General features: G+C 41.7%; 7 protein-coding genes across 9 annotated transcripts; 3 read left to right on the top strand and 4 right to left on the bottom strand.

Moving 5' to 3' along the window:
- Nucleotides 1-303: 303 nt before the first annotated feature.
- On the bottom strand, nt 304-3,031 carry LOC108098559 (BTB/POZ domain-containing protein KCTD9). Its single transcript, XM_017201565.2, has 4 exons — nt 2,347-3,031; nt 2,075-2,206; nt 648-822; nt 304-577 (listed from the first exon to the last, which is right to left on the bottom strand). Exons 1-4 carry the CDS (start codon nt 2,905-2,907, stop codon nt 438-440), a joined length of 1,008 nt encoding a protein of 335 aa, XP_017057054.1. The 5' UTR covers nt 2,908-3,031; the 3' UTR covers nt 304-437.
- A 656-nt stretch (nt 3,032-3,687) lies between these two features.
- Nucleotides 3,688-5,121, top strand: LOC108098652 (Golgi to ER traffic protein 4 homolog). Its single transcript, XM_017201728.2, has 3 exons — nt 3,688-3,965; nt 4,027-4,261; nt 4,323-5,121. The coding sequence occupies exons 1-3, from the start codon at nt 3,814-3,816 to the stop codon at nt 4,953-4,955; spliced, it is 1,020 nt and encodes a 339-aa protein (XP_017057217.1). The 5' UTR covers nt 3,688-3,813; the 3' UTR covers nt 4,956-5,121.
- A 2,134-nt stretch (nt 5,122-7,255) lies between these two features.
- Nucleotides 7,256-9,175, top strand: LOC108098641 (E3 ubiquitin-protein ligase MARCHF5). Its single transcript, XM_017201715.2, has 4 exons — nt 7,256-7,428; nt 7,488-8,004; nt 8,059-8,255; nt 8,312-9,175. Exons 2-4 carry the CDS (start codon nt 7,492-7,494, stop codon nt 8,739-8,741), a joined length of 1,140 nt encoding a protein of 379 aa, XP_017057204.1. The 5' UTR covers nt 7,256-7,428; nt 7,488-7,491; the 3' UTR covers nt 8,742-9,175.
- A 1,123-nt stretch (nt 9,176-10,298) lies between these two features.
- On the top strand, nt 10,299-12,982 carry LOC108098634. 2 transcript variants are annotated; one of them, XM_017201709.2, is made up of 2 exons: nt 10,299-11,134; nt 12,398-12,491. In XM_017201709.2, coding segments are annotated over exons 1-2 (267 nt in total). In that variant the 5' UTR covers nt 10,299-10,868; the 3' UTR covers nt 12,399-12,491. The 2 variants fall into 2 exon arrangements, with proteins under 2 accessions (XP_017057198.1, XP_017057197.1); XM_017201708.2 differs by having other exon boundaries at nt 10,323-11,075; nt 12,398-12,982.
- LOC108098633 (E3 ubiquitin-protein ligase TM129) lies at nt 12,730-14,399 on the bottom strand. Its single transcript, XM_017201707.1, has 2 exons — nt 13,664-14,399; nt 12,730-13,608 (listed from the first exon to the last, which is right to left on the bottom strand). The coding sequence occupies exons 1-2, from the start codon at nt 14,294-14,296 to the stop codon at nt 13,012-13,014; spliced, it is 1,230 nt and encodes a 409-aa protein (XP_017057196.1). The 5' UTR covers nt 14,297-14,399; the 3' UTR covers nt 12,730-13,011.
- Nucleotides 14,400-16,640: 2,241 nt separating this feature from the next.
- On the bottom strand, nt 16,641-18,627 carry LOC108098564 (protein Tube). Of its 2 annotated transcripts, XM_017201578.2 has the most exons (3): nt 18,000-18,627; nt 17,674-17,945; nt 16,641-17,598 (listed from the first exon to the last, which is right to left on the bottom strand). In XM_017201578.2, exons 1-3 carry the CDS (start codon nt 18,451-18,453, stop codon nt 17,038-17,040), a joined length of 1,287 nt encoding a protein of 428 aa, XP_017057067.1. In that variant the 5' UTR covers nt 18,454-18,627; the 3' UTR covers nt 16,641-17,037. The 2 variants fall into 2 exon arrangements, with proteins under 2 accessions (XP_017057067.1, XP_017057066.1); XM_017201577.2 differs by having other exon boundaries at nt 16,641-17,945.
- Nucleotides 18,628-20,147: 1,520 nt separating this feature from the next.
- LOC108098563 (contactin) lies at nt 20,148-25,572 on the bottom strand. The gene is given in 9 exon segments (XM_017201575.2): nt 20,148-20,646; nt 20,708-20,841; nt 20,912-21,080; nt 21,133-22,005; nt 22,069-22,235; nt 22,296-23,981; nt 24,041-24,827; nt 24,830-24,991; nt 25,352-25,572. Coding segments are annotated over 8 exon segments (4,185 nt in total). The 5' UTR covers nt 24,905-24,991; nt 25,352-25,572; the 3' UTR covers nt 20,148-20,352.
- Between the last annotated feature and the right edge of the window lie 32 nt (nt 25,573-25,604).

Below are 25,604 nucleotides of genomic sequence, written 5' to 3' on the forward strand. Positions count from 1 at the left end.
AGTTCGAAAACCTTATTAGTATCTTCATAAATAAACCGATACACACTTTTAATACGTAAAATAAAAGATAACTCCATAAATTCATTTGATATTGGTTACTTTTTTTGTTAATGATAGTTATTCTTGTTATAGTTTTTGCTTGCAACTTGTAGTCAGGACCCCAAAGAACTTGTATTCCAATCATTTTCAGAACATTGACGTTTGGGGTCTTCAATAATCAATTACTTAGTTTAATTTCTCAACCGATTGGTCTGTATTTAAATAAGTAAGACCTTATTATAAATTAAATCCTAATACTGTTTATTTTTAAAATTATTGCTGATATTTAAAGTATTTACAACAGTTCACCTTATACTAATTATTTTTAATTATTTGGAGCCAAGATGATACATTTTTTTTGCATAAGATAGTGCTCCCAATGTAACAAAACGGTTCAATCATCGTATGGCTTGCGACATGTGCAGTGCATTTATTATTAGAGTTAACTCTGCGTCCTTTAAATTAGCCCCACGCAAATTTGCTTCCTGCAAGTCGCTCCCTGAAAGATTGCATTTCTCCAAATCTGCTCCGGCTAGAACTGCAAAAAAAAATCAAATTTTTGGTAAATAAACTCTGTAAATAAAGGAGATAGTTTTTGGTTTGTATACCTGCGGCCCGCAAATTACAGTTCTTCATATTTGCGTTCTTCAAATTTGCCACACGTAAGTTCACACCTGCCATATTGCTGCTTTCCAGGCACGCTCCTTTGAGATTGACGCCCTCCAAATTGGTGCGGACCCCCGTTGGATCCTCAAAATTACAGCCTCGCAAATTTGCACCTTCCTGAAAGATTAGGTATGCGGAACTTATTAGGAAATGGACGAAAATATTAAAATATTTTAGCCATAACATAAATGGTAAATTATGGAATAATAATAATTTGATGTAGTGCTTTCCTTTTCTCGTTTTCCGATCAATAGATCTGATATCCAATTTTATGTATTTGTGCTGGTTTTATTTAAGCTTATGTGTATACCCTTGCAGTCATCAAAAAATGTCGAACAAAATACAAAAGGCTAAACCACATCGAAGCTATGTCGATTTTTCTTATAAGTTTGTATATTTTCGACGATTAATTATTATGCCAGCTCTATAGTCGTCCGATTTTTATAAAATATAGGTACATATATCATCCCAACTTCCCAACTTCTTCAGCTTTTAAGGTACTTTCCAAATACCACCTGAAATTATGTGGCGAGAAAAGTGTCCGTGTTTTCCACTTCAGCTATCTGGTCACCCTACGTCCGATGTAAGAAAAACTTAAATTATTTTAAAAGTTTGTTTAAAGGTCTGTTTCAAGCTTTCACTGCCAATAGCAACAAGATTTTGGTAAAAATGACCGCCCTATTTTGTTAATATTTTGAGACGATCTTGAATGGACACGACTACATGTATCGCATCGGTCAGAGATACCCAGCGGGAAAGTGGGAAGTAGGTTTTTTTGTCCTGAAAAAACCAGTGGAAAACCTACTGCTTTTGGCAGGCGTAGGGGTAGGGATAGATGAAAACCTACTTCTTTTGGCAGGCGTTGGGAAGGGGTTAGACGATTTCGGACCGATTTCGGGGGTGGGTTTTTGCCGAAAGAAGGAGGTTTTTGTTCAGCGGTAAGGGAAAAATCCAGTGGATTTTGTCCTGCTTTGAGCAGCTGTAAATCCACTGGAAAACCTCCTCTACCCCTGCCTTTTGTGTGTCACCCCCGTGTATTTGGCAAGGAGAGAAGGCAGAAAAGGAAGGGGTAGAGGAGGTTTTCCACACATTTCTTGTATGAAGAAAGCAGAGGAAAGAAGCATATTTTCCACAGGTTTTTTCCCGCTGGGAGATATTGATCTAATATTTATGTAGAGACGTTAGAGATGTATCCTGTATCCTTAAATTGTTTCCGGATAGCTTTTGATACTTTGGTTCAAATCACAATAAAATTGTATAATGTAACTTTTCAAATTGTACAAAAGAATAAATAAAAAAGTATTAAATAATTTTAAATGGTATTCAAATAGTAACACAGATGTTCAATTGTTTCGACCATGCTTCTTACCATGTTAGCGCAAAGTCCTCGTACTGAAACCAGCTGGGCACACTCTAAATTTGCGAATTGAAGATCAGCTCGTTCCAGGCAGCAATAGTTAAGGTTGGTATGAGACAAATTGCAATGCGACATGTTCGCGTACTGACAAAAAAGGAAAGATTAGTGAAGTATAAACATATTTGATATTTTGACCTTATAGGTCCTTTTGAGTTAACGGTAGCGAAAACTGGCAGTGCCAAATCCACTGCAGTATACCTTTTGTAGGTTTCACCCTCGCCTACCTTGAAGTTAATGTTGCGGAAGTCCAGCTTTCGCAAATCAGCCCCAGAAAGATTCACGCCCTGGAAACGCAGCTCCGTAATTACCGAGGTCTGAATGATAGCCTTGATAACGTCGTTGCGCGTCAGTGGTCTGTCGTCCAGAGGCGCCTCCTGCTGGCCCAGACGCTCCTCCAAGTGCGTGACTAGCGAGAAGATGCCAAAAAATCGGGCTTCTTCGAGGACGCCTAGAACACTGATGTTTGAATCGCAAACGAACTGGCCGTGGCGCAGATAGTTTATGATTGGCTCGAAATACCGAGGACTTCGGTCAATCAGAAATGCTCCCTGCTCGTCGCGCTCGCTTGGCATCATGCTGCCGTCTTGTAAAAACATGCGAGCCAGCATAGAGTCGGGTTCCCTGCCCACCAATGTATCAATGGTGGTTGTGTATATCTGGCCACCCACATTCAGCTTTACCCAACGATTGGGGGAGAACCTGCTGGCGGCTGTGAGACTAACGCTTTTGCAGACCGGGTCGTCGTTTCCGGCTCCAGAGCCGCTTTCTTTCGGATCCCTGTCCATTTGTTTGGGTTGTTTAGAAATAGCTACACAAACTGGTGTCAGTTCTCAGCTGCTTTTTAGGGTTGTTGATTATATATGATAGTCGAAATATATCGATGTTATTTGTATAAAAAAATCGTTATGTTGTTGTTGGCTAAATGTCAAAAATAAGATAATGGTTTTTGATATGATATTATGATAATTTTAATTAAGTAGGGAAGGGGAAAATAACTAATGTTAAATCAAATTACAATGACAACAAAAACCTGACCACAGCCTATTTGTTTAATAAAAATATCGATATTTTGAGGTATATTCAATATTATGTATAGTTTTTGTTTTAAAAAAAGAAATACCATTGAAAATATAGTTTAGAAAATAACCGGCAACGGAACTCCTTTTTCTTTGTCTTTTTCTTTCCCAAGATCATTTAAAATCCCAAAGCCTGTTCACACGGGGCCCCAACAGCAACAGCTTGTTTACTTGTTATAACATACGCATTGAAGATTTAAAAGCTTTTGATGTACTTGTTACCGGTTTTTTATTAGAATACAGTATGATTTTATGTGATTTGTGTGACCCCATACAATCCCAGTATAAGAATGCTTGTGAATTCCTGGGTAAAGTAAAGTAAAGTCGTCCGATAATTATGAAATTTATTTAACCTGTAACTGTAGATACCTACAACAATTATACTAAACGGGATCGAAGCTTTTGATTAAAATCCTCTGCAAGAAAAAAAATAGCATCTGGAAGCGATGTGTTAATAATATTTGGCGGCAGTGTAAACACATTATTATCTTGTTTCGATAGACCCAGTCATCGAGATGTGTGTATATGTAAATATAAAGAACTTATAAAATAAGGCTTCAAAATCGAGAGAAAGGTCGTTTTTTAGCGTTTACAAAAACATAGCAAATCGGGGAAATGGCCACCGCTGAGTCAGGTGCAGTAGCCAGCAGCAGTGCGGTGTCCTCCGGACAGCGAGGCGTAAGCCGTGTTCTTGCCAAGTTGTCGCAGTCATTGGCCGGCGGAGAGTTCTACGAAGCGCATATGATGTACAGGACGCTGTACTTTCGGTACGATACTCCCAAAAAGTGTGCAACAAAGTGTGTAAACCTGGCTTATCCCTTTGATTAGATACACAGCGCAAAAGCGGTACCAGGACTGCTTGGATTTGCTCTTCGACGGAGCCCAGCAGCTGATTGCCAAGGAGCAGGATAGTAGTGCGGCGGACCTGTGCCTCCTGCTGGTAGACACGTTGGAAAAGCGAGGACCGCAGGCAGAGGACACCGACAACTTCCTGTGGGTGCCACGCCTAGGAGCCTTAATCCGCGGTCTCAATGCCGCTACTGTGGAGCGAGAAACCTTGATCGTGAGTTTGAGTTTTCACTAGCGCCTTGGCGCACTACTCATGCACAAGTTTTTCTTTTCAGCAACGGACGATTAAGTGGAGCACGGCTTTGCATGGGCAGTTCGGCCACCCGGTGCTGCACAAGTTAATTGCACACGTGTTCTGGACCGAAGGTAACATTGAGTCGGCTCGCCACCACTATCTGCTTTGCCAAGACGGCAGTCTCTGCGGCCGAGTACTGATGGAGATCAGCCAAAGCCGAGGCTTTCAGGGCGAGGTAGACTTGTTTCTGGTGCAGGCAGTGCTCCAGCAGCTGTCGCTGAAGGATCGCAAGACCGCAGAGGACACATTCACTGAGTACACGCGCTGCCACGCCAAGCTGCTCAAGCACGAGTTCCCCTACAAGGAGCCGCTGGTCAACTTTCTGTATTTCCTGTTCCGCCTCATCGATGCTAAGCTTGTAGCTGGGTTTCGGGCTCTGCGCAAGCTTTATGACCCCTCCCTGAAGCGCGACACATCGTTCCTAAAGTACGTGGCTAAGATCGGAGTGATTTACTTTGACGAGCAACCGGAAGCTGCCCATGCTGGGCCTACCGGATTGGGCGGCATGTTTGGGGACATATTCAATCGTTTAATGGCGGGCTTCGACGAAGATGAAGTTGAAGAGCAAGGCACGCCGCAGAGACGGCAGAACGTTAATAACGAGCTGGACTAACATCAACTGGAGTTAGTTGCAGGTTTGGTGCATGGCGGAGGTCGCTCTTAGTCAACGAAGTGCTTTGCCACTAATTCACTGGGCTATTCTTGTTATAATTTTATGTACTGTGTGCAAAATTATTAAACATAAGCATAGTCGCAATAAATGCAATGTAGATTTCACAGTGTTTTGTCTATTTTTATATGACATTTTACAAGATTGATTTATGAATCAGGTGCTATTATCCAAATCTTTGATAAAGGCGTTTCAAAAGCAGAACCTTTTTAAGTCTCTAAGTGAAATTTGATAATGGTGATCACTTTAACAAAAGTGAAATGATAAATTATTTATTTTCTTTCATGATTTAGTCAAATTTATTATCATTATGCTAAAGATGCTAACGTAAAAGATGTTTAAAAGATTTGATTTCCTAGGTTAGTATATAATATTTCAGTTAACAACGTAGAGAAAACTCTGGCCAGTGATCATCATCACCAGGGACGATTGCAAAAAAAAAAAATTTTGGGGGCCTCCGATCAACAAATTTTTGAATTTAGTTTGACGGGGGGTTCGACCAAAAATAATTTCTTTAAAAACGGTTTAAAATTATAGCATTCTATCCAGTTGTGTCGTTTGAAATGTACATACAGTAGAATCCCGCCGATTACCCGGATCAATTAAAACCAGAGGTATTCCGTATAATCGAAAATCCGGATAACCGATTTCAAAGCTTATCAAATAATATTTAGGGGAGGGTGGTCCCATACCGACCCCCTAAAAGGCAAAAGCGATAAAGGTGAGAAAAATCAATTTTTCAGTTCAGTTCAAAAATTTACTATGTAGAGGGATCAGTTTACTATACATCTAAATGATTAGTTAGTGCGTAGGTGCTTTGAAGCGTTAGATATTCAGGCAAATATAAAACTCTACTTTTTGGTCGTACTCAAAAGTAGTGGTCCGAAACCGACCCCCTATTTCTTAACAGAAAAATTTAATAACATAAAATAGAATTTAATGATTTTGACGTTTATTAAGAAATATATTGAAGGTTCTTTCCAGAAAATAAAAATTAATGTATGAAATAAAGGGCACTGTAGTCAATTGATGAAGTCTGAGTTGTCCTCTTTCTCATAGTAAGTTTTCGCGTTGTTTTCGCGTTGTTTTTCGAAAGCCGCTCGTTGATGACTGTCTCTTCGCTTTCTTCTGATCTTTTTGCTGTTTCTGTTACTTTTCTTTACTGAATCTTGTTTACTTTTTCATATTTTCCCTCAAAAATACGCTATGACATATTAAGCTGCCAATAAATGGGGGTCGGTTTCGGACCATCACCTAGCGGTCGGTTTCGGACCACCACGACCTTTTCTGATTAACTGCTCGGCATTAACTAAAGACGCAAAGAGCGATGTAATTCTAATTATGTGAGTGAAAGCTAGGACTATCAACGATCAGAAAAATTTACTCTCCGATTTTTATGCGGAGAAAAAAAATTTAAGCTCAAGTTCAGTAAAGCTCAAAAATAAATGTCACAGGCGTTGAAACAAAACAAACGGAAAAATTGCAGTGAAACAAAATAAGTCAAAGTGGCTATCTATCTCCAAAATGTCTGTGTTATAACAGCTTTTCACTGAAGTTACCGACAATTCGGCTAGCATCGCCATCTCTGAGAAACATGGGGGGTCGGTATGGTACGACCGGTCGGTATGGGACCACCCTCCCCTAAGTTTTAATAATCTTTTATTATGTAATGGGTTATACTTAGATAATACGATATATAAAAAACGAGATATAACGATAGATAATGAATTACATAATACCTATGTAATTTAAAATTTTGGTTGGAAATGACTTGTTATAGATCAAATGATTTTGAATGAGTCCGGATAATCGGATGTTCGGATAATCGGATGTTCGGATAATCGGATGTTCGGATAATCGGATGTTCGGATAATCGATGTTCGGATAATCGATGTTCAGATAATCGATGTTCGGATAATCGATGTTCGGATAATCTACTGTAAATGAAATAGCGCGCAACATAACACGGATTTTTTGTTCTACTGTCTTGGAAAGCACGATTATTTTACTTTGGAAGAAAATATCGGCCAGTTTTAATTTCAATCAGTTTTGACCATATGTAAGCGTATAGTCTATTTTTAAGTATATCGAAACGGGTATTTTTTTATAGTTCAAAACCTTTTATCAGTTTCAGGAGTCCCCCTTCCTAAAAATTTTTTTTAAGCCCAATTTTGGAAGTGCTGCCGGATCAATAAAAAAGTATGGATTCGCAAGTATAAATACCAAGTGAACTCTGGCCTCACCAAAAATTCATCGAATGAGCACTGCAGAATATATCACTTTTTTAGTTTCGTTTTATTTTCCTTGCGCCACCACAAATAGAAATAAAATTAAGGTGCGTTCAGTACAGAAGTAAAAGCAAAAGCCTTAGCCGAAAAAGGCGGAAGCAACGCACAGCAACCAGAGCGAGAGCAAAGTAAGAAGGTGTCAAGAGCAGCCGATTAAAATAAATAGTACATGGTGTGACGATTTCAGCGAAATGGCCGACGAAACTGCAGCGCCCCCCGCAGACAGTGGGGCTCCCGCAGCTGCAACTGCAGCTGGGGAGGATCACACCACGCTGACTGTGCAACCTGCGCAAGTGGACAAAGCGCCTACAGACGCCTCCACCTCAACAGCGGTGCAGGTCGGTGGGGATGGGGCGGAGTCGGAACGCTGCTGCTGGATCTGCTTTGCCACCGACGAGGACAACCGCTTGGCGGCGTGGGTCAAGCCCTGCCAGTGCCGTGGCACCACCAAGTGGGTGCACCAAAGCTGCCTCTACCGCTGGATCGATGAAAAGACCCAGAAGGGCAACGCCCTGCGCTCCGTATCCTGTCCGCAGTGCCAAACGGAGTACATCATTGTGTTCCCGCAGATGGGCAAGTTCGGGGGTGCCCTGGAAGCGATGGACAATCTCATCAAGCGCCTGAGTCCCTTTTTGGCGGCTGGCTTTTTTGTGGGCTCCCTTTACTGGACAGCCGTTACGTATGGAGCGGTGACATTCCTACAGGTAGAGCGCTCTAAAGAATAAACAAATTGCCAAGTTAAGCTAATTCAACGACAGATTGTGGGCCACGAGCACGGCATGTCCATAATGGAGGCCGGTGATCCGCTTGTCCTCCTTATAGGACTGCCGGCAATTCCGGTGGGGCTGGTGCTAGGTCGCTTGATTCGCTGGGAGGATGCCCTTTTGCGCCTGATTCGAAACCGCGGGACGGTGGTCCGAAAGTTTCCCTTTGTGAGCCTGATTTATCCGAACCTGTAAGTGCACAATGCCCTTTAAACTTATAGTATTTTATTCCCTTGTTTAAAAACAGTAACCAGGAAGATGAACAGCAGAGCACCAGCAATCCGGCCACACCTGCTCTTTCCGATCCCGTGTCGGCCACGCGAGTTTTTTGTGGGGCACTCCTGCTGCCCACCATATCATCAATAGTGGGCAGGATTCTCTTCGACTCTGTGGATAACACGCTGCATCGAACTTTGCTTGGTGGTCTGACCTTTATAACTGTAAAGGGAATCCTAAAGATTTACTTAAAGCAGAAACAGTACGGACGCCGTAAGAAGCGCCGGATCGTCGATTATACGGAGGAAAACATTCGCAACTTCATGCACCGCAACAACAACAACGCCGCACCAGCAGCTCGACAAGATCAGCAGCCGCAACAGAGACCAGTGCCACCGCCACAACGTATGGATGCAGTGATAACCCGCCAACGGGGAGATAGTGGCGGAAGCGTTGTGTAGAAGGAGTTGGTTACAAATCCAGTTTGTAGGGCCAACTATTTTCTACGAGTTATCTTTTGTTTAAGTTAATTGTTTTATCTCTTGTACATGTCAGGAGACACCACACGCTCACTTTTTTGCCTATTGGTGGCTGAAATTCTGACAGTGTCTGCAGGTTACCAAGCTAAATTTATTGTTAAAGTACACTATGTGTAATGGCCGGAAAATAAATGTATATTCAAACAAAACGCCAACTAGCCTTGGCAAATATTTTGTTAACAACAAAATCCGCCATGTCCTTGCGTAGGTTTAATATCGACATAGTACATAATGGATTTATATATGAATATGCTTCCATACACTTGAATTTATACGTTAACCTTTTTGTAAATTATAAAGTTGCCTATGTAAATAAAAGCAAAACCCTCGGCTGTGGGTGAGTAATAACCACAAAATTCACTAAAGGGCAGAGTTATATGGACTGTTTGTTCCCCGGTGTCAACTCGTTAGCCTTTTGCGCTGCTGAATTTCTGCAATTCAAGATAACGAAAATAGAAAATAGGAGAAACTGCATCGGCACAAGTTTCCGGATTAAATAAATGTTCAAAGCTTGCGTTTTCTTGGCTTGGAACGATCTATCGAATCATCCCATCGAAACATTTTCAGTTTGGTTCTTATGCAGCGAAGACAAAATATACTGTTATAGAACTGTGCGAAGTGAATGCTCCAAAAAGCGATCTAATCATTTATAATTGTTAGCAACTTATGTGTTTGTTTTGTCTATTTGCGCTTATCATTGGGAGTACAGGTATAGAGTAAGATACGCTAAAATACGATGATTATCAACATTGCTCAGCATTGACTTTCCGATGCCCTTAACATCAACACATTTTTCCAGAAAATGTGCGTAAAACACGTTGGCATTTTAAATATGTGGCCGTTATTGAAACTAAAGGAGTTTGTTGATTAAAAAAAAAACCAAAGGCAAGTGTAATGAAAAACAGGGAAACTACTTTATGTTTTCTTTACATTGCGATTTTGGTCAGGGTATTGAAAAGATTGACAAAGTTTGTTCACCAACGCACACCACCAACTTGTCATATACCAACCGAAATCTGCCGGCGGTCTGTGATGCCGTTTTAGCTTTTGGGCGATTAAGCCAAAGCTAGTTGCGATTTTTTCAAAAAATTTACTATAGTCTAAAATAAGTTGAGCAACTAATTACAGTGCTTGTGAAAAACGTTACTAATTTTGTAAAACATTTAACAACTTTTTTTACTTTCTATGTAGATAGAATTAAAAGTTCTCAAAACGTTTTACCCTATGATTCTTATGTACTTTCAGGCTAACACTCGTCCGTTTACAGATTTTCCTTTCTATGTATTTAGGCATGAACTTATGGGAAAAATAAATTACCTTAAATTGAAAAACTTTTTAATATTTATTGAACGTACATATGGCATCTGTCAATGCCTTTAGGTTTGAGAAGAATAAGCTCAAATCACAGTATTCAACATATATTTTATTATTTGTTGTAACTGTTAATATATCTAACTTAAAAAGACTGTTTAAAGTTTATTCGAGTCTAGGAAAGATAATTTCTCTTCGGCAATTATGTGTCTTACTTATTAGGGTTCACCTTGGCGAACGTATCAACAGCTTCAACAGGTGTATCTGCCAGCACTGATGGCCATACGCTCGCACTTGTGTGCACACATACAGGTGTGTGTGTGTGTTTGGCAAGCGGTTGCGGTTGTGTGGGCCTGGCTCACCTGTTCGGGCCTTCAGGAGCAAAATCACACGGTCTGGAAAGAGTTTCGCTGACCTCGCTCTTCGCCGCTGCGCCTCCAGGGGCTGCGATTGTTCTTTGTGACGAAGCGCTGTGGCGGGAATCGTCGGGTGACTGTCATTTCGGTTCGGTTGGTGGCAACGGAGCCGGGAACTTGGCCGCAGTCACACACAACACGCTCCACGGGAACTACGAGCGGCCACGAACGCAGCCCAAACAAAGAGGTCTGTGCTAATAGCAGCAGTGGAAGTGCGGGTTCGGCTATCGGCCATCGGCAGTGGCCGGCGTTATCAGGCAGTATCGGAAGAGGTCGCATCCAAGCTCACTCGAATCACCATTAGCAATCAGCACTGGCAGTCATGAGCAACGCAGTGTCAGCCGCCCACGAGCCGACGATCCACTACCTGGACAGTGTGATTAGCGAGGAGGAAACGCGGTGCGAGTACGGCCACCAGTGGCGCAACTTCTCCATCTCGCGATCTGGACGCTTCCGGTCGAAGAATAAGAAACGGGATGCGGTCGACGGCAAGCTCTTTGACGCAGGATCTCCGAAGGACATTGAAAAGGTGCCTAGCTCTGGTTTTGCAAATTGTCATTATCGCATCGGACTATCTAACAAATACTAGTAAGCAGTAGTATAGTAATTGCGAACTACAATTTAGGTTCGTGATTTGTGAGCGATTTCTATGAGCTATCTACGATGGCAATCTGCACAATTTATAGTTTGGTTTGGGGTATTGATCGTGGCAAGGTGGGAAACGCCTATTAGCAGAACGGAAGTGGGTTTTGTTGGGATAATATTAAACTTATTCTAGTTACATACATTTGTCATCGAAAATACAAACAATATGTGAACATGGTTCCCTTGTCGTATAATTAAGCCAGTAAACAGGACTTTCTTTTTTATGCTACTAACTATTTCCCCTTCCTGCAATGCACATACCGATATAGTCTTGGTCAGCATTAGCAACAGATGAATAGCCAAAAGGTTGTTTAAAAGTCCCAAGGGTGAAATTTCAATCAAAACTGTTGTTCCTGTACTTTGGCCTTGTAGGAAAAATTTTGCACAGATTTATATGTAAAGAAACCCCTCATATATGTATGATTAGATTAGATTGTAAAAGGAACTTTTAGCTTGTTCACGTTAAAACAGATTAGACGTAAAATGGCGAAAAATCAGTAAAAGCGGTATATTTTAAAATAGCTTAAGACAAAGGCTCCATAAAAAAAATGTATAAAACGCATTTCAAAACGTAGAGCTTCCTTTTGGTTTTGTTCTTTTTGCGAAACAAGTTTATCAAAAGCCAAAATGAAAAATAAATTGCGAACCGAAAGTACAGAAAGTAAACAAAAGCAAGCGCAATAACAAAGCGTTTTAGTCGTCTGGAAGATCAATATACTATGTACCCATATTTGTGCATACATATGTATATATGTATGTATGTATATATTTACGTGTATGTTTATACTTGCGAGCTTTGCTTAGCTTGTTCACCCAAAAACAAAAAACACACCTCCTTGGAAACTTCATACTATACATACATACATACTATACCCAGGAGCCACATTAAAGCCAAAAGCAGGTGACGCCGAGAAGCAAAAGTACACATAAATGATGTGGTCAGTTGGCAATGAGGATAGCCTAAAATAGGGTTTTCAAGCCTTCTAGCTATGTACTTCGAAAATAAGTTTTAAAGCACTCCTTGTATTGCCCATTTACAGATCTTATTGAGTTACGTATGTAAATGCGTTGATAGAATGAAATAGTCATGCAAGTCCAATTTGAATTTGGTGTTAATGAATATCAGCTTTGCAATACTTTATATATAAACTACACGTGTGTCTGATTAATACACGTTTTTAAAATGTACAACATCTTCTGTTGTAGGTCTCAAGTTGCAACTCGACTAAAACCGCCGGCCCTTCTACGACAGGATTGATGACGACCGCAGGTACTCAGGCAAGAAGCCATAGGGTCCAAGTGGAAAGCTATAAGAGTTTTTACGAAACGAATTTATAGGCTACTACTACTACTATGTATTCTCCTTATAATGTACACATACCCATTTATCATGATTATGTATATAACTTAGCATGACGCTTTATTTTATCAAATTGAGAGGACAAGAAAGAGAGGGAAGCGGAAAGACATACATAAATAGGACATTCGCACAGCGATTGACTACGAAGCGCTGGGAAGACAAGTTCACTTGACGGCTCTTGATTCAACTTGATTTAATGTTAAGTGAGGCATATTTAGCACAAGACCCTTTTCTTGCTTAGATCAATTGTACTTAAGTCATAATAGTATATACTGTACATTAGCTTGCTTACATTGGTAAAGTATTAAAACGTGATAATTGCACTAATTAGTATGCATATTTTAAGTTCGTAGCTATGAATCTTACGTCTTATTGTAGTGATAATGATTATATATAAATCAGACCAATAAAGAACCAGGTTCGATTTAAAAGTCGTTTAATTAAATTTAACAGTCGTAAATCACGTGGCTTCACCAGCCTCATCTTCCGATCCGCGGTACTGAGTAGGGGCTCTTGGGTCGACTTGTGGTCTGATGTAGCTGACATCAAGCACACAAAACTTGGCCCTGCACATGGGGCAGGTGCACTTCTGCTCCAACCACACCTCGCGATCCACGTCTGTTTGGCGAGCAGCGAACCACCGCGCAAGGCACTCTACGCACCACATGGGCCGGCAGTAGCAGTTAGAGCAGCACGCCCCCTCGGCAAGAGGAGCGCCATTGCGATCTAGGTCGGCACACTGCTTGTGGATCTTGGTGTTTGGTTCGTTTAGCATGCAAGCGAAGCACTTATCCGTAGTGGCATCTGCCTGAAAAACAGGATTAAGAGCGACCTGCGTCTTAAACACATCCACAAAACGGTCGATCACGTTGCGGTGAAACTGGATGTTGGAGGGAATGGCGATGGGACGTCGCACGCGGTCCTCGAGGTTCCTAAACTCCAAGGCATTTATTCGTATGTGAAAGTCGCTCACGCCCTGCCTCATCGGCCGCACAATTATGCTAATCATCTGCAGAGTGTCGTTCTGGTCATGATGCGATATATTGTACGTTTCCGCCTACAGGGTAGATATTTAAGCTAACACCACACATCGAAGATTGTAGTTAACTCACTTTAGCAACGCTGAGCGAGGTGTTGCTCTGATGGGCGAAGTGGACATTGTACATGGTAGTCTTGATAATCCAGTTCTGGGTGGCAATCACAGTGCTAATTGAGTTGAGTTTCTTTTTGTAGATTTCCGGTCGTCGGAACTCGGTGCCAATATCGCTGGCCACGGCACCATAGCTTCCCGGCGAGTTCGAATACTTAGAGAGCGTTTTGCAAATTGGGTGTCGGCGCCAGTTCTGCTGATGCCAGTTGAAGATGAGGGCGGGCACGGCTAAAACCGCAAGCACACTGAACCTCTGGGCGGTTTTCCACGTAAGCGTTTTAAATGCCACCGCCTCTTGGGGCATTGGGAAGTCCGGGTCGAGGTCCGAGTCCTCAAGAGGCTCCTGGGTGGCGAAGACGGAGAACTTAAGCCTATGGATGAGAAAGTAGGAAAACGGCAGGCAGGAGTGCACGAAAAGGTTCAGCGAGGTACGACGCAGGTGGTAGCCCACAAAATCGAGGTACTCCTCGCCCAGAAACCGAGCGAACAACTGCTCAATTGTAAAGCCCAGGCGTTGGAACTCCTCCGGTGGGTAGATAATGACCATGCACAGCAGGAAGTAGAACAGGTTAAATAGCAGTTCCGACTCGTCCATGTTGCGAATAATTTTGGTAAAATTTAAGTAAACAAGTTGACCTAGGTGCCCAATAAAGATTTGGCCGCTGTTGTTATTCTTTTTGTGCTGCTGTTGTTGTTGTTGCAACAGCAGACAGACCATCGATAGTATCGATAAAAGGGGAACCTGCCACCGCCGATGTTTTGTTACAATCGCTGTTCTAAAGTCAACTATCGATTTTAAAAGTAGATCTCACAATATACTCCTATGTTCGTCGGATTTTAATTTCTTTTTATAGGGATCTGAGATTTTACAATTTTTAATAAGTTAACAAGCATAATTTTCTTAAAGCTCTAATTGCTAGAAGAAAAAATTATGAAATCAATTATATTTTTATTACTGTTAGGTTAGCTCAAAAACAAAGTTTGTGTAAGATCAAGAAAAAACGTTCAAAGTTCGAAATAATTTTGAATCTTTGGAGAATGTTTTTATTGTTTGTTTGATGTCAATTATAACGTGGGATAAACATTGAATTTTAAATGAGATTCCCATTTTTGTTTAATTTTTTAATGGCAGCTGTATAATATACAATAAAAAATATTTTTTTTTTTAAATAAAGGAGTATTTAAAAACTATGTATATATATTGATAAAAATAAAATGTTTAGGTGTTTTATTATACATGCACAATTTTTGGCAGATGACATTTTTTAACGACCCTTGAGTTACGAAATGAATATCGTGGAAATACGAAGACTATATTGTATAGATGCCATAAGAAAGAAAAATCTATATAAAACATGAAAGGAAGCTAGCTTCGGTAAGCCGAAGCGTATATACCCTTGCAGACATCGAAAATGTCGACGAATTTTACATTAATTTTACATATTTTCGACGTTGTTTATATAACAGCTATATATGATAAGACGGCCGATTTTTATACAATTTAATTCGAAATTCAAGAGTCGTAAAAAACTCTAAATTCCAAAAATCTTGATTGTCTGAGTAGATTTTACGATCTTTCCTATGGCAGCTATATGATAAAGTTGTCTGATTTTAATGAATTTTTTTTTCTTGGTTCAAGGGTTTAATTCCTGCTCGTGGAATATAAAAACTACGTCATTATATTTTTTGCCATTATTATTTATATATTTTTCTATATTTCCTTTGGCAGCTATATGATATAGTTATCTGATTTTGATAAAAACCTAATTCGAAATTCGGTCGTAGGTAAAAAACACCATCTGGAAGAAATAAAGTCGTTATGGTCAAAAACAATGGAGTGAGATTTTTTTTTCAATCTCTCCTATGAGAGCTATCCTATATAGTCGCCCGATCTGTCCTGTTTCAACTTATAAAGACTGAAAGACGGACAGACGTTCAGACGTATTTCGATTCTGATCCTGATGCTGATCAAGAATATATAAACTTTATGTGGTCTGAGGTGTCTCCTTCACTGCGTTGAAAACTTCTGACTGAAAATATAAGAGGGTATTATAAAGAGTATAATAAATAGTAGCAAAACAAAATGATATTTGAATTGAATTGCAAAATTAATTAACCGGAAGGCTATGTTATATATTTAGCTACTCAAAAATTTTCAAAATTTCAATGTCGTTAACCATTCTTGCCTTTATGCATTACCACAACAAATGCTAAAAAGTTTTTATAAAAAGATTGGACTACTGTATAATATAGCTGCCATTAAAATTAAGAACGGTAAAGTACACCTTTTAATAAAGGGTCGAACTAACAATAGGAACAACGTTTTAAAACTAGAGATTTGTGATGTGTCTAGTCGTTTAATACACTTAATTTCTAACTGTAAGGGTATGTAAGCTTCGGCAAGTCTTTCTTTTTTTTAATGTTATACATTTTTAAAGATAACTAGTCCCCTTCGTAGCTGTATGATCGACCGATGCCGGCCGTCCTGGGGCAGCCCAACTGACTCAGATGGTGATACTAAACAAAAATATGGGGTAAAAGGTGTTTTAAAATATACACGTATTTTTAGGATTAAGACTTTTGGTTGGCATGTTCACCTAAAAATAAAATCATGCTCCTGAGATTTCTACGTTCATGTGGACAACAGGCAAGATCAAGACTACTTTTTGTATTTTGACAAATACAGTATGTATGTATATAATTTTACGATAATATGATATTAAAAAGTTATTTTTATAAATATCGGAATATTATATCATATATGTATATGACATTTGACATTATTATACATATACATATACATCATATATCTATATAGATATTATCTATCTTGATAGCTTTAACAACTGCCCCACTGCAACATTTATTTATATTTTTACCCCACAATGTACTTCTAGCCCTAGAATACCTTAACCATAACGAAATAAAAAAGCCGTCACTGAAAACCATTTTTCGTTAATGTATATTTATACTAGAAAATAAAAGAGTATTTTGTAAGACATACAAAATCGTTTAGAATTGGTTATTTGGTTACATACATATGGCTTTCTTGAAACGGAAATATTTAATATTGCCGTACTTGTCATGGACTGTGTCAGTAGCCGTGATATGGACAACGAATCAATAGTACCTCGAAAGCTTGCCCTGAATCTTAGATTCTAGTTGGACCTTACACAATATGCATACTTTAAAAAGGTCTTCATCTCCATCTCTCATCTCTCGATATCGGCAACCGTATAAATACATGCGGGGTTATAAAATTATAACTTAATCCAAAGTGGCTAACGGAATGTCTGGATCGTGGACAACATATCCGTAGATGGGCATCGCTTTTATCTACTGCTGCAGTTCACTCAAGTTCGGAATGTTGCAAGCATAATCATCGTTTGAGGTCGAGCTGGAGTCGTTGGTCATTTCGAAGCTGTTATCACCGCTCGTACCAGTGACTGTTGTCAGGCTGGAGTCATTGTTTGAATTCTGCTGCTCCGAGTTGCTTGTATTTGGCAGGGAGGCATCCGCGTACTCTCCTTCACCCTCTTCATCATCATCATCATCATTATCGTCTTCATCGTTGCTTAAGCTGCTTGTGGTGCTGTTGCTATCTGGGTGAGAGGTCTCCCCATTGTCATTATTTATATTTAAAGCGCTTATCATAGGTAAATTGTTTGTGTTCACTGTAGGCGTCGTGGCCTTTGCAGCTTTCTCTAAAGCTTGAATTGAATGGGGATCCTTCTCGACAGAGTTGTCAATTAAAAGCGTGATCCGCGGTATGTTTGGCGCTTCTGCGGAAGTGGCTCGGCTGCTTGAATTGGCCAAGGAAGTCGACGCCGTTGTCGTTGAATCGCCATGAAGTATGGACAGATTGGGAATGTTCTGCGGACGCGGCTGCAGGCGTTCCTGCATTTGTTCGTTGAGATTGAGAATTGTCAGATTGGGAATGTTTGGGGTGGCCGCCAACGGCGGAGCACCTACGTTGCCAGCTGTGCTAGCTGCGCTGGAACTTGTAGTGGGTCCGAGTGGGAATACAGGACTGGCCTCCCTGGATGGCTGCGGTACACTCTTGTCTCGCGCCACCATGTGTTTTTCGAAGGTGTCCAAGTTTAGGCCAACGCTGCCCTGGGGAGTCCCAAGGGTGGCAGTGGTCGGCTGGAAGCTGGGACTCAGGCCCTCGTTGTCCACATCCATGTCCTCGTCCAGGCTTATAGGTGCTGCGGGGCCCTCTGCCGGCCGATCAGGTGTAGATTCTAAGGCAGCCACAGGTTAACATTTTAGCACGACGAAGAGACAGACGGACTCACCATTTAGAAAGTTCAGAGCAACAAAGTCCGCCGCGCTGAAGAGCTCCGCTTGCACCAGCAGCTGGAGTAAAACACCCACAGTGGGTCGTTCGTTGAGTTTACCGGAGGTCTTCCACTCGTCGATCATCATCTGGGACTTGCTCTGGTCGGGGGACAGCCGATTGGCAGCCTCGTCGATCTGAAATACGTCCTGCGACGTGTACTTGAATCCATTTCTCATGGCCACCGGAAAATTAAGGCCCCCGGCGGCGCTGCAGGCCTGCACATCCATGCCCTTGGGTATTATCGACATGAGTTTGCGCCAGCAGGCGTTCTCGTCTAGGATTTTTGCCAGCCGGTAGATGTCGTTGTCCTCGACGCGTCGCAGTTCAGTGCTGCGCGAGTACTTCGAGGAGCATATGGGGGCGCAGCTCCCGTTCACCTGCACTCCGTTCCAGCCGTTCGCCTTGGCCATAATGCTCACCTAGCTACCGGATTTCTTCACGGAAGGGCGTGTGCTTAGGCGAATCGATAGTTTAACTTGTAGATGTCCTGAGAACATGTGTGTTATAAAACCATGTTTGCATATACTCAGCTTTAGGCTTTTGCTGGTAGAGCTGAAACAAACTTGACGATTATTCGATACTATCGGTGTGCCCAGGAATTTCCCGAAATTAAAGAGTTGCAGCCATACTTTATAGGGCTGCGTATCGTTTTGTCGCGTTATCTATCGATTAACAGCAAATAATCTGAAGACGATTGGTGTCGATCTTAGATCAATGGTACATCAAAAATTTAAAACATTTTTTGAATGTCACTCACAATAAATCGCAAGCATCTAGTTTAAGCAAAGATCGAAATCTATTGCATTAAAATATGTTACTGGAGACGGTCTTACTTAACTATTAGTTTCAACCCTAAAAATTATTATAAAATAGAAACAAACCCATTTGAGGTTTTGAGGAATGGCTAATAGTTTATTTATATTCTTATTCACAAATTTTATTTATATCCATTGGAGTGAACTTGTGTTTATTCCCTAGCAAGGAAGTACCTATTTTAATTTAGGTACATTTATCTGAGCTTAAAAATAATTCAAGACTGAGAATTAAATAAAAGAAAATATGAAAATCATTTCAGAATTTAACTACCAACGAATTTCAAATTAAATTTCATTAAAATCGGACAACTACATTATATAGCTGCTGTAGGAAAGATCGAAAAATATATATATCAAGAAAAAATATTAATTGGAGCTGGTAAATCTACTAAAGCATTCTTAGAAATTTTAAATAAAGGATGTGAAGTTCGTAAAGGTTTAATCATTAGTTATGTTATTATCCGAATAGGTCCTTTAAATAATTTAGTAATTCGGCAAACCGAAGCTTATATACCCTTGCAGCCATCAAATATGTCGAACCAAATACATACAGAGGCTAAACCACATCGAAGCTATGTATAAACAACGACTTTTCTATAAAATTTCCAATTTTTTCGACGTTTGTTCATATATCTCTTCAAAATCTATATAGAATTAACGGAAAAAAAATGACAATATTGTTTTTTTTATCAGACAAGCATAATTTTTGGAATATGGAGCTTAACTAATACCTTAAAAACATTTTAGTTTTTACTTTAAATATATTAAAATATAAAATTTAATTTATATGTATGTATGTTGTTTGGCTGCCCTAAATGAAGACAATTTTGGTTTCAAAATATAGTGGCTACTTTTATACCCTACTGACCATATGAACCTTCTCTCGCCAATTTGCGTGAATAAGATTTTTATTTTGCATATTCATTAAATTTTGATTGAATTTATTTCTAGAATATAAAAGATCTTCCAATTTGATGTGGATATATAATAATGAATACATAAACACGAATACGGATAGAAAACATAAAATCAGTTTTTAAACTGAGACCGACATGGCTACTCATTTTACAGGGTGGCAATACGTTGCAATGGTCTGTCCAAAACTCTAATCCCTCAAGGGTATAAAAAGAAGAACTGCGCATTCGAGGTCCTGACTGACAGATACAAGGTGCCACAAAATGATGATGATGATAATCTATTTTGCGAGACCGTGTTCTTTTTTCCCAACTAAGCTAAGCGGATATTGTTTTTAAATAAATACATACTTTTAAATCCCCTAATAACATATATTTTTGGAAAGATACAAATTTATTTGTTTTAAAAAATTCTAGAAAATGGACGGAATTGCATTTACATGAGTTAGGGAGCTTAAAAAGGAGCACGAACGGAATGTTTTTGTTTTACAGCTGCACTTCTTACTATTATATAAGGTCACTTCTTAGTATAGAATATATTCTTACTGCCTAAATTTATGCATCTTGATTTGTGCTGCATTCAGTGGTTTGTGTAGAAAAAAGTGGTGATGAGTAGCAATGTGCTCAAGACAAGCGCCGTGTTGATATTGTGGCCGTGTCGGGTATTTGCAGCATTGCGCGTCGTTTTGCCCATTTGGAAGCGCAACGTAGGGCTCGACATTCGGCCATCTCCTCCGTTGCTGAAGGCGAGGACTCGCATATTGTAGCTCTTTCCGGGCGTGAGGGTATTAATGTAGGACTCGAGTTTTTGTCCAACCGGCACTATGGTGTTGTTGGCTGTGATCATATTCTGGTCCGTTTCCCAAATGCGAACCTAAAGATTGTGGGACGTTGATATTTAGTTAAGTTTTAGCTGGTTGGTTCAAGTGACTTACCTTATAACCCTCAACTGGTTCCTCGTCCTGGGATGGGGACACGTAGCGCCAGACAACTCGTACCGTCGACGGGTTTATTCCATACACGTGGACTGAAGACGGTGGTTTCTGCGGCGCCTTTCGATATGTGCGCTCTGACAAAAATTAAATTAAAAGAGTATAGGTTTTTTAAAGTTCTTTTTTTTTCAAGTCTTCGTAACGTACCTTCAAAGCGTTCACTTTCGGGTCCTTCGCCAGCCGCATTGTACGCCATGACCTTGACGAAGTAGTATGTATCAGGTTGTAAACCAACGATCAAAGCCCAATTTCTTGTGGTACGTGACAGGTAGTAAACAGAATCTTCTTCCTGGTGCGTAGTCTTCCAGTACTTCAACTAAAGCAGAAATTTTTTTAATATGTAATGAAAAGTAGACCGGCATCCTTACCCTGTGGCCAATGAGTTTGCCACGAATGTTCTCACGTGACATGTCAATCGGCTGCCAGGTGACATTGAAGCAGGTTGAGTTGTAGGCGAGCGCGATGGGCTTCTGGGGAGCAACCTGCGGCATATCCTCGGCGGAGTGGATGACCGAAATTTCACTTTCGGGTCCCTTCCCAATGTTGTTGATGGCCTGCACCTTGACTTCGTACTCCGTATAGTAGTTGTTAAGTGGAATATTAACCACTGCCACGCCCATATTCTTCTGTTTTCTAATTTCATCCGATGCCCATTCAATGGCGCCCTTTAGTTTCCAAAACACCCTGTAGTGTATGCCGTGGCTGTGCTGCTCTTGCGGCAAAAGCGGATCCCAAGTAATCGTTAGGTCACCGATTTTTCCGCCGCCGCCACCCACGTTCCTCGGGGCAATGTAGGGCTTGTCCTCGTATGTGCTGTAGATTGGCGACGGGGCGGAAGGCGTGCCAATTCCCAGATCGTTTACGGCGGTCACACTGAACTCGTAGGCCGACCAGGGAGTTAGATTTACCACCTCTGCTTGCTGGCGCGACGTGTAGCGATCCACCTCTCGCGCCTGCACGTGAGTGGAAACATTAACCCATGTCCGGTTCCAGTTGGTTCGGCCTAGTATGTTGTAGTAGCGGATTGCTCGTCCGTTGTTCGCTCCATCGACCCATTCAATGATGGCCTTTGTCTTACTAATCTGTATGACTTGAACGCCGCCTGGAGCACCTGGGGCTCCCTCAATAGACACGCTGGTTTTGCTGCTTATCTCGTTGACCGCCGACTTGACCACACACTCGTAGTCACCGGCATCACGCATTGTGGTGTTATGCACTGTCAATCTGTTCCAGTCGACAATCTGTAAAGCAGATATTTGGTATTGTGGCGGTCAGCAGCACAGGTTTGGTATAATTAAACTTACAATACGTCCGGTGCCGTCATGGTTGTTCTTTAAGATTTCGCCATTTTGCTTCCAAACATATGCAATATCCAGAAGTTCATCGAATGCGGCTTCGCAATGCAAGAAGATTAAGTCGTGTTCTTTTGCAACTATGCGCTGCGGAGGTGTTTCAATGAAACGGATTTCCTCTGCAAATAATTAAACTCATGATAGTTGAAAACATTGGCAAAAATAAATTTCTTTCTTACGTAAAACAATAACGCGGGCATGAGATTCGTCAGTGCCGGCCTGGTTTGATGCGATGCAAGTGTAAATTCCCTCATCGTCGCGTGACGTGGGTGCAATTGTCAAGGTCCCGCTAGGCAGAATTCGCCGGTGGCCACCGGAGCCTAAAACCTGACCGTCTTTCTTCCATTGGAACTTTGGGCGTGGAGCGGCCTCTGGGTTGCAGACAATTGTGGTGTTGCCGTTGTAGACAGCGTAGACCTCGGACTCAAGGGGGTGCTTTTTGAAAGACGGTTTCATAGACAACACCCGTAGCTGCGCTGAGGAGAATGACGTTTTCAGTTGATTTTGGGCTCCGCACTGGTACATTGCTTCGTCCTTATCCTTTTCCAAGAACTTAATGGTGAGCACATTGTCTTGGATTATGTAGCGGTCCCGGTTAATGGTCGCGGGGTCGAGTCGTTCTGCGTTTTTGTACCACGTGTAATTCGCGTCAGGAATAGCGAATGCCTCGCATATAAAAGTGACGTCGCTGTTGTAGTCTTTGATCATGTCTTTAAGTGGAATGGTGAACTGTGGCCGCATTTGTATGTTGATATATATGCTCTTTGTCAGCGTCTTGCGGGGATTGGTGATGGTACAGGAGTACTCGCCGTTGTCGTTAGTTGTCGCGTTCTGGATGATCAACACGCGCCCATAGTTCATTGTGTACGCGTTGCGTTGTAGAGGAAGGCCTTGTCGCGTCCAGTTATACGACGGAATGGGGTAACCAAAAGCCATGCACTCTAGCCGGATCTCATCACCAGCCACCGGCGCCTCTGGGAAGACTTTCGGAAATGTATTAGCAAATATAAGTGCTTGATAATTGCTGTTGGGCGTCACACGTAGCGGGAAAAATGGCCCATTGCGACCGGTGTCCGAAACAAGGGTTTGCACGGTGCAGGAGTAGTTGGCCCTGTCCACGGTTTCTATAAACGAGAAATATAGAGCACCGTCACGCGAGACGAAAACACGTTGGTCCTCCTCCACAAAATTGGGGAAATAGTCGCGGGCCCAGTAATAGCGAACATCGGGATAGTGTTGCGGTGGGTCGCAGAATATCGATTTGCCCCAGTTCATTTCACTCGTCTCAGCCGAGCGTTTCAGGTTGAATTCCATGATGAATCCGAAATTCAAGTGCGCGCTTTCCGACCGAATGCGGCCAAATTTGTTTTCTGCCACGCAATGGTAAGCGCCCTGGTCTAGTGCCTGTTTGGGCTCGTAAATGATCAGGTTCCCCCCCGATATGGTGTATCGATCCTGCGCCAGGGGATCGATCTTCTGGTACTCGAGTGTGTCGTTCACGTACACTTCGCGGTACCAGTTGTACGAGGGCGTGGGATAACCGCCGGCCAAGCAGCTGAGAGTTACATCGTTGATCAGACGGTTTTTGTTTACGTCGAATATTGTGTCGTTCGGCTGCTTTACGAAATAGGGTCCCCGGGGTATGCGTTCCATGTCTGTTACATCCAGTCCATAGTAATAGGGACGCTTGTCGTCTAACTTTATGTTGACATTATCTGGGCTGTACAGAACCTTAGACTCGCAGATGAAAAGATTCAGCTCAATTTCGTACGCCGGCATAAACATCCAGCGATCCCTTTTCTTGGAGAAGGCGTAAACAACGCGATCGCGCACATATCCATTGTCGCCATACGGCTGGTTGGGACCTGCGGGAGAGAAAGGTTAGGTAACTATTCATTTTTGAGGGCCGCTACAATCAACATGCCTATGAAGCCGCGGAGGTTATTTTGATTGCGCTGATTAACGCTGCCTGGCAGGGAGTTGTAAAACTGATTCGGATTGTTGAGGTTTCGGTTGTTAAGGTCGTTCTGAACAAGGAATCTGTTGTCGTGCAGGTCCTCGTTTTCCAAGGGCACGTTCTCATCCATTGAAAATGAATCCTCGATTTGCACCAGCTGGGTGTTGTCATCGTTGACCCAGTTCAGTGGGCCGGTCTGTCGGGCAGATATAAAGAATCGGTTCTGTCGTTGGTTTTGCAATATGAGGTTTTTGAGTATAAACGCGTGTTTCTCAATATTGTCCACGTTCAGCAAATCGGCGTTGTATGCCTTGCAGATCTTCTTGGCCTCGGCCCAGTTGCGTTTGGGCGAACGAATGAAGCGGTAGCACGTTTGTCTAAACGAGACCCAGTGCTCCGGGCAGAAGTTGTCCTCGTCGCTATAGGCGTCGCGGTAGCTTACCCCCGCTGTGCCAATGTTGTTTCTGTTGAAGGGATCGTACTGGGGACCGAGTCCGCCCAAGTTGTTGCCAGGGCCAACCACGTTGCCGCCAAGGCCTCCAGATCCCACCCGGCCATCGTAGTACCCTTTATAGGTGTTAGGACTTTGGCCGTCGAGAAGGGGATTTTCGTACTGGTTGGTTTCCGGACTCGGCTGTTGCCCAGTGTATAGCGGGTTGTACCGCGGCGAATAATCTTTGTTGTAGCTGGGCTGATAGCTTTGTGGCTGCTGCACGGGTTGTCCCGGATCCACTTGGCCCGAAGGCAGGTCCCCCCAGGCAACTGGGCGGTGGCTAGGCAAATTGCGTGGAGCACCAGAAGTCCGGCCAGGAGGCCAATTTTTGGTAACATATTCTTTTCTCTGAATGGCGTGGGCACTTCTGCAGGTATCGACTCCAAGCAGACTAAAGGCACATTTTTCTACGGACTCGATTGTTTCTAAAATCAGAAGAACGAATAAATGTTCTTGTTTATTTTTATCGACTAGTGGAATAAACAAATATGTACGAAGTAAACAATTCTGGCGATCACTGGTCAATCAAATTTGTTAGATTTAGTAAGCCATTGCGTGTTGGACAACGTATTTGTATGTGTGTGTGTGTGTGTGTGGTTTTAGGCGTGGTCGTGAGCCGCATCGAAGCTGTAACCGTACTTTATTTAATAAAACACTTGAATAGCATCACTGCACAGCTTTAGTTGTAATAATTTAAATCGACAATAACTAAAGAAGTCGTCCCAATAGTATTTGACAAGAGCTAGCCTAGTTGATGATTTGCTTAGACAAACATCTAACCACACCTTAATTACGATTTCTTTCCACAAAATTAAAAGGCCTGGAAAAACGCGCTTCGATTTTCTTCGGCTTTGAAAAGGTTATTAACTAATGGATATAGGTTCTGTAAAGCGACTTTGAACAAAATATGCTATTTACAGCTATTTAAATTATAGTTTAATTAAATAAAAACAAAACCGAGCCTGAGCTGAGTCGACCAGCAATTAGATATGCGCGAGCCACGATTGTGCCCGACGTCGCCAGATAGTCGATAACGAT

The sequence above is a fragment of the Drosophila ficusphila genome, unplaced genomic scaffold (genome assembly GCF_018152265.1).
Source record: "Drosophila ficusphila isolate 14025-0441.05 unplaced genomic scaffold, ASM1815226v1 contig_791, whole genome shotgun sequence".
Lineage (NCBI taxonomy): Eukaryota > Metazoa > Arthropoda > Insecta > Diptera > Drosophilidae > Drosophila > Drosophila ficusphila.

Bases quoted from the DNA above. Each gene is read 5' to 3' on its own strand.
- LOC108098652 (XM_017201728.2), top strand. From the start codon at position 3,814: ATGGCCACCGCTGAGTCAGGTGCAGTAGCCAGCAGCAGTGCGGTGTCC. The intron at 3,966-4,026 runs GTACGATACTCC...CCCTTTGATTAG, and splicing joins TACAGGACGCTGTACTTTCG to ATACACAGCGCAAAAGCGGT. The intron at 4,262-4,322 runs GTGAGTTTGAGT...TTTTCTTTTCAG, and splicing joins TGGAGCGAGAAACCTTGATC to CAACGGACGATTAAGTGGAG.
- LOC108098564 (XM_017201577.2), bottom strand. From the start codon at position 18,453: ATGGCCAAGGCGAACGGCTGGAACGGAGTGCAGGTGAACGGGAGCTGC. The intron at 17,946-17,999 runs GTGAGTCCGTCT...TGGCTGCCTTAG, and splicing joins TGCTCTGAACTTTCTAAATG to AATCTACACCTGATCGGCCG.
- LOC108098633 (XM_017201707.1), bottom strand. From the start codon at position 14,296: ATGGACGAGTCGGAACTGCTATTTAACCTGTTCTACTTCCTGCTGTGC. The intron at 13,609-13,663 runs GTGAGTTAACTA...TCTACCCTGTAG, and splicing joins CCTCGCTCAGCGTTGCTAAA to GCGGAAACGTACAATATATC.
- LOC108098634 (XM_017201708.2), top strand. From the start codon at position 10,869: ATGAGCAACGCAGTGTCAGCCGCCCACGAGCCGACGATCCACTACCTG. The intron at 11,076-12,397 runs GTGCCTAGCTCT...CTTCTGTTGTAG, and splicing joins CTCCGAAGGACATTGAAAAG to GTCTCAAGTTGCAACTCGAC.
- LOC108098559 (XM_017201565.2), bottom strand. From the start codon at position 2,907: ATGGACAGGGATCCGAAAGAAAGCGGCTCTGGAGCCGGAAACGACGAC. The intron at 823-2,074 runs GTAAGAAGCATG...CTAATCTTTCAG, and splicing joins GAGGACTTTGCGCTAACATG to GAAGGTGCAAATTTGCGAGG. The intron at 578-647 runs GTATACAAACCA...TTTTTTTTGCAG, and splicing joins CTGTAATTTGCGGGCCGCAG to TTCTAGCCGGAGCAGATTTG.
- LOC108098641 (XM_017201715.2), top strand. From the start codon at position 7,492: ATGGCCGACGAAACTGCAGCGCCCCCCGCAGACAGTGGGGCTCCCGCA. The intron at 8,005-8,058 runs GTAGAGCGCTCT...ATTCAACGACAG, and splicing joins GAGCGGTGACATTCCTACAG to ATTGTGGGCCACGAGCACGG. The intron at 8,256-8,311 runs GTAAGTGCACAA...GTTTAAAAACAG, and splicing joins AGCCTGATTTATCCGAACCT to TAACCAGGAAGATGAACAGC.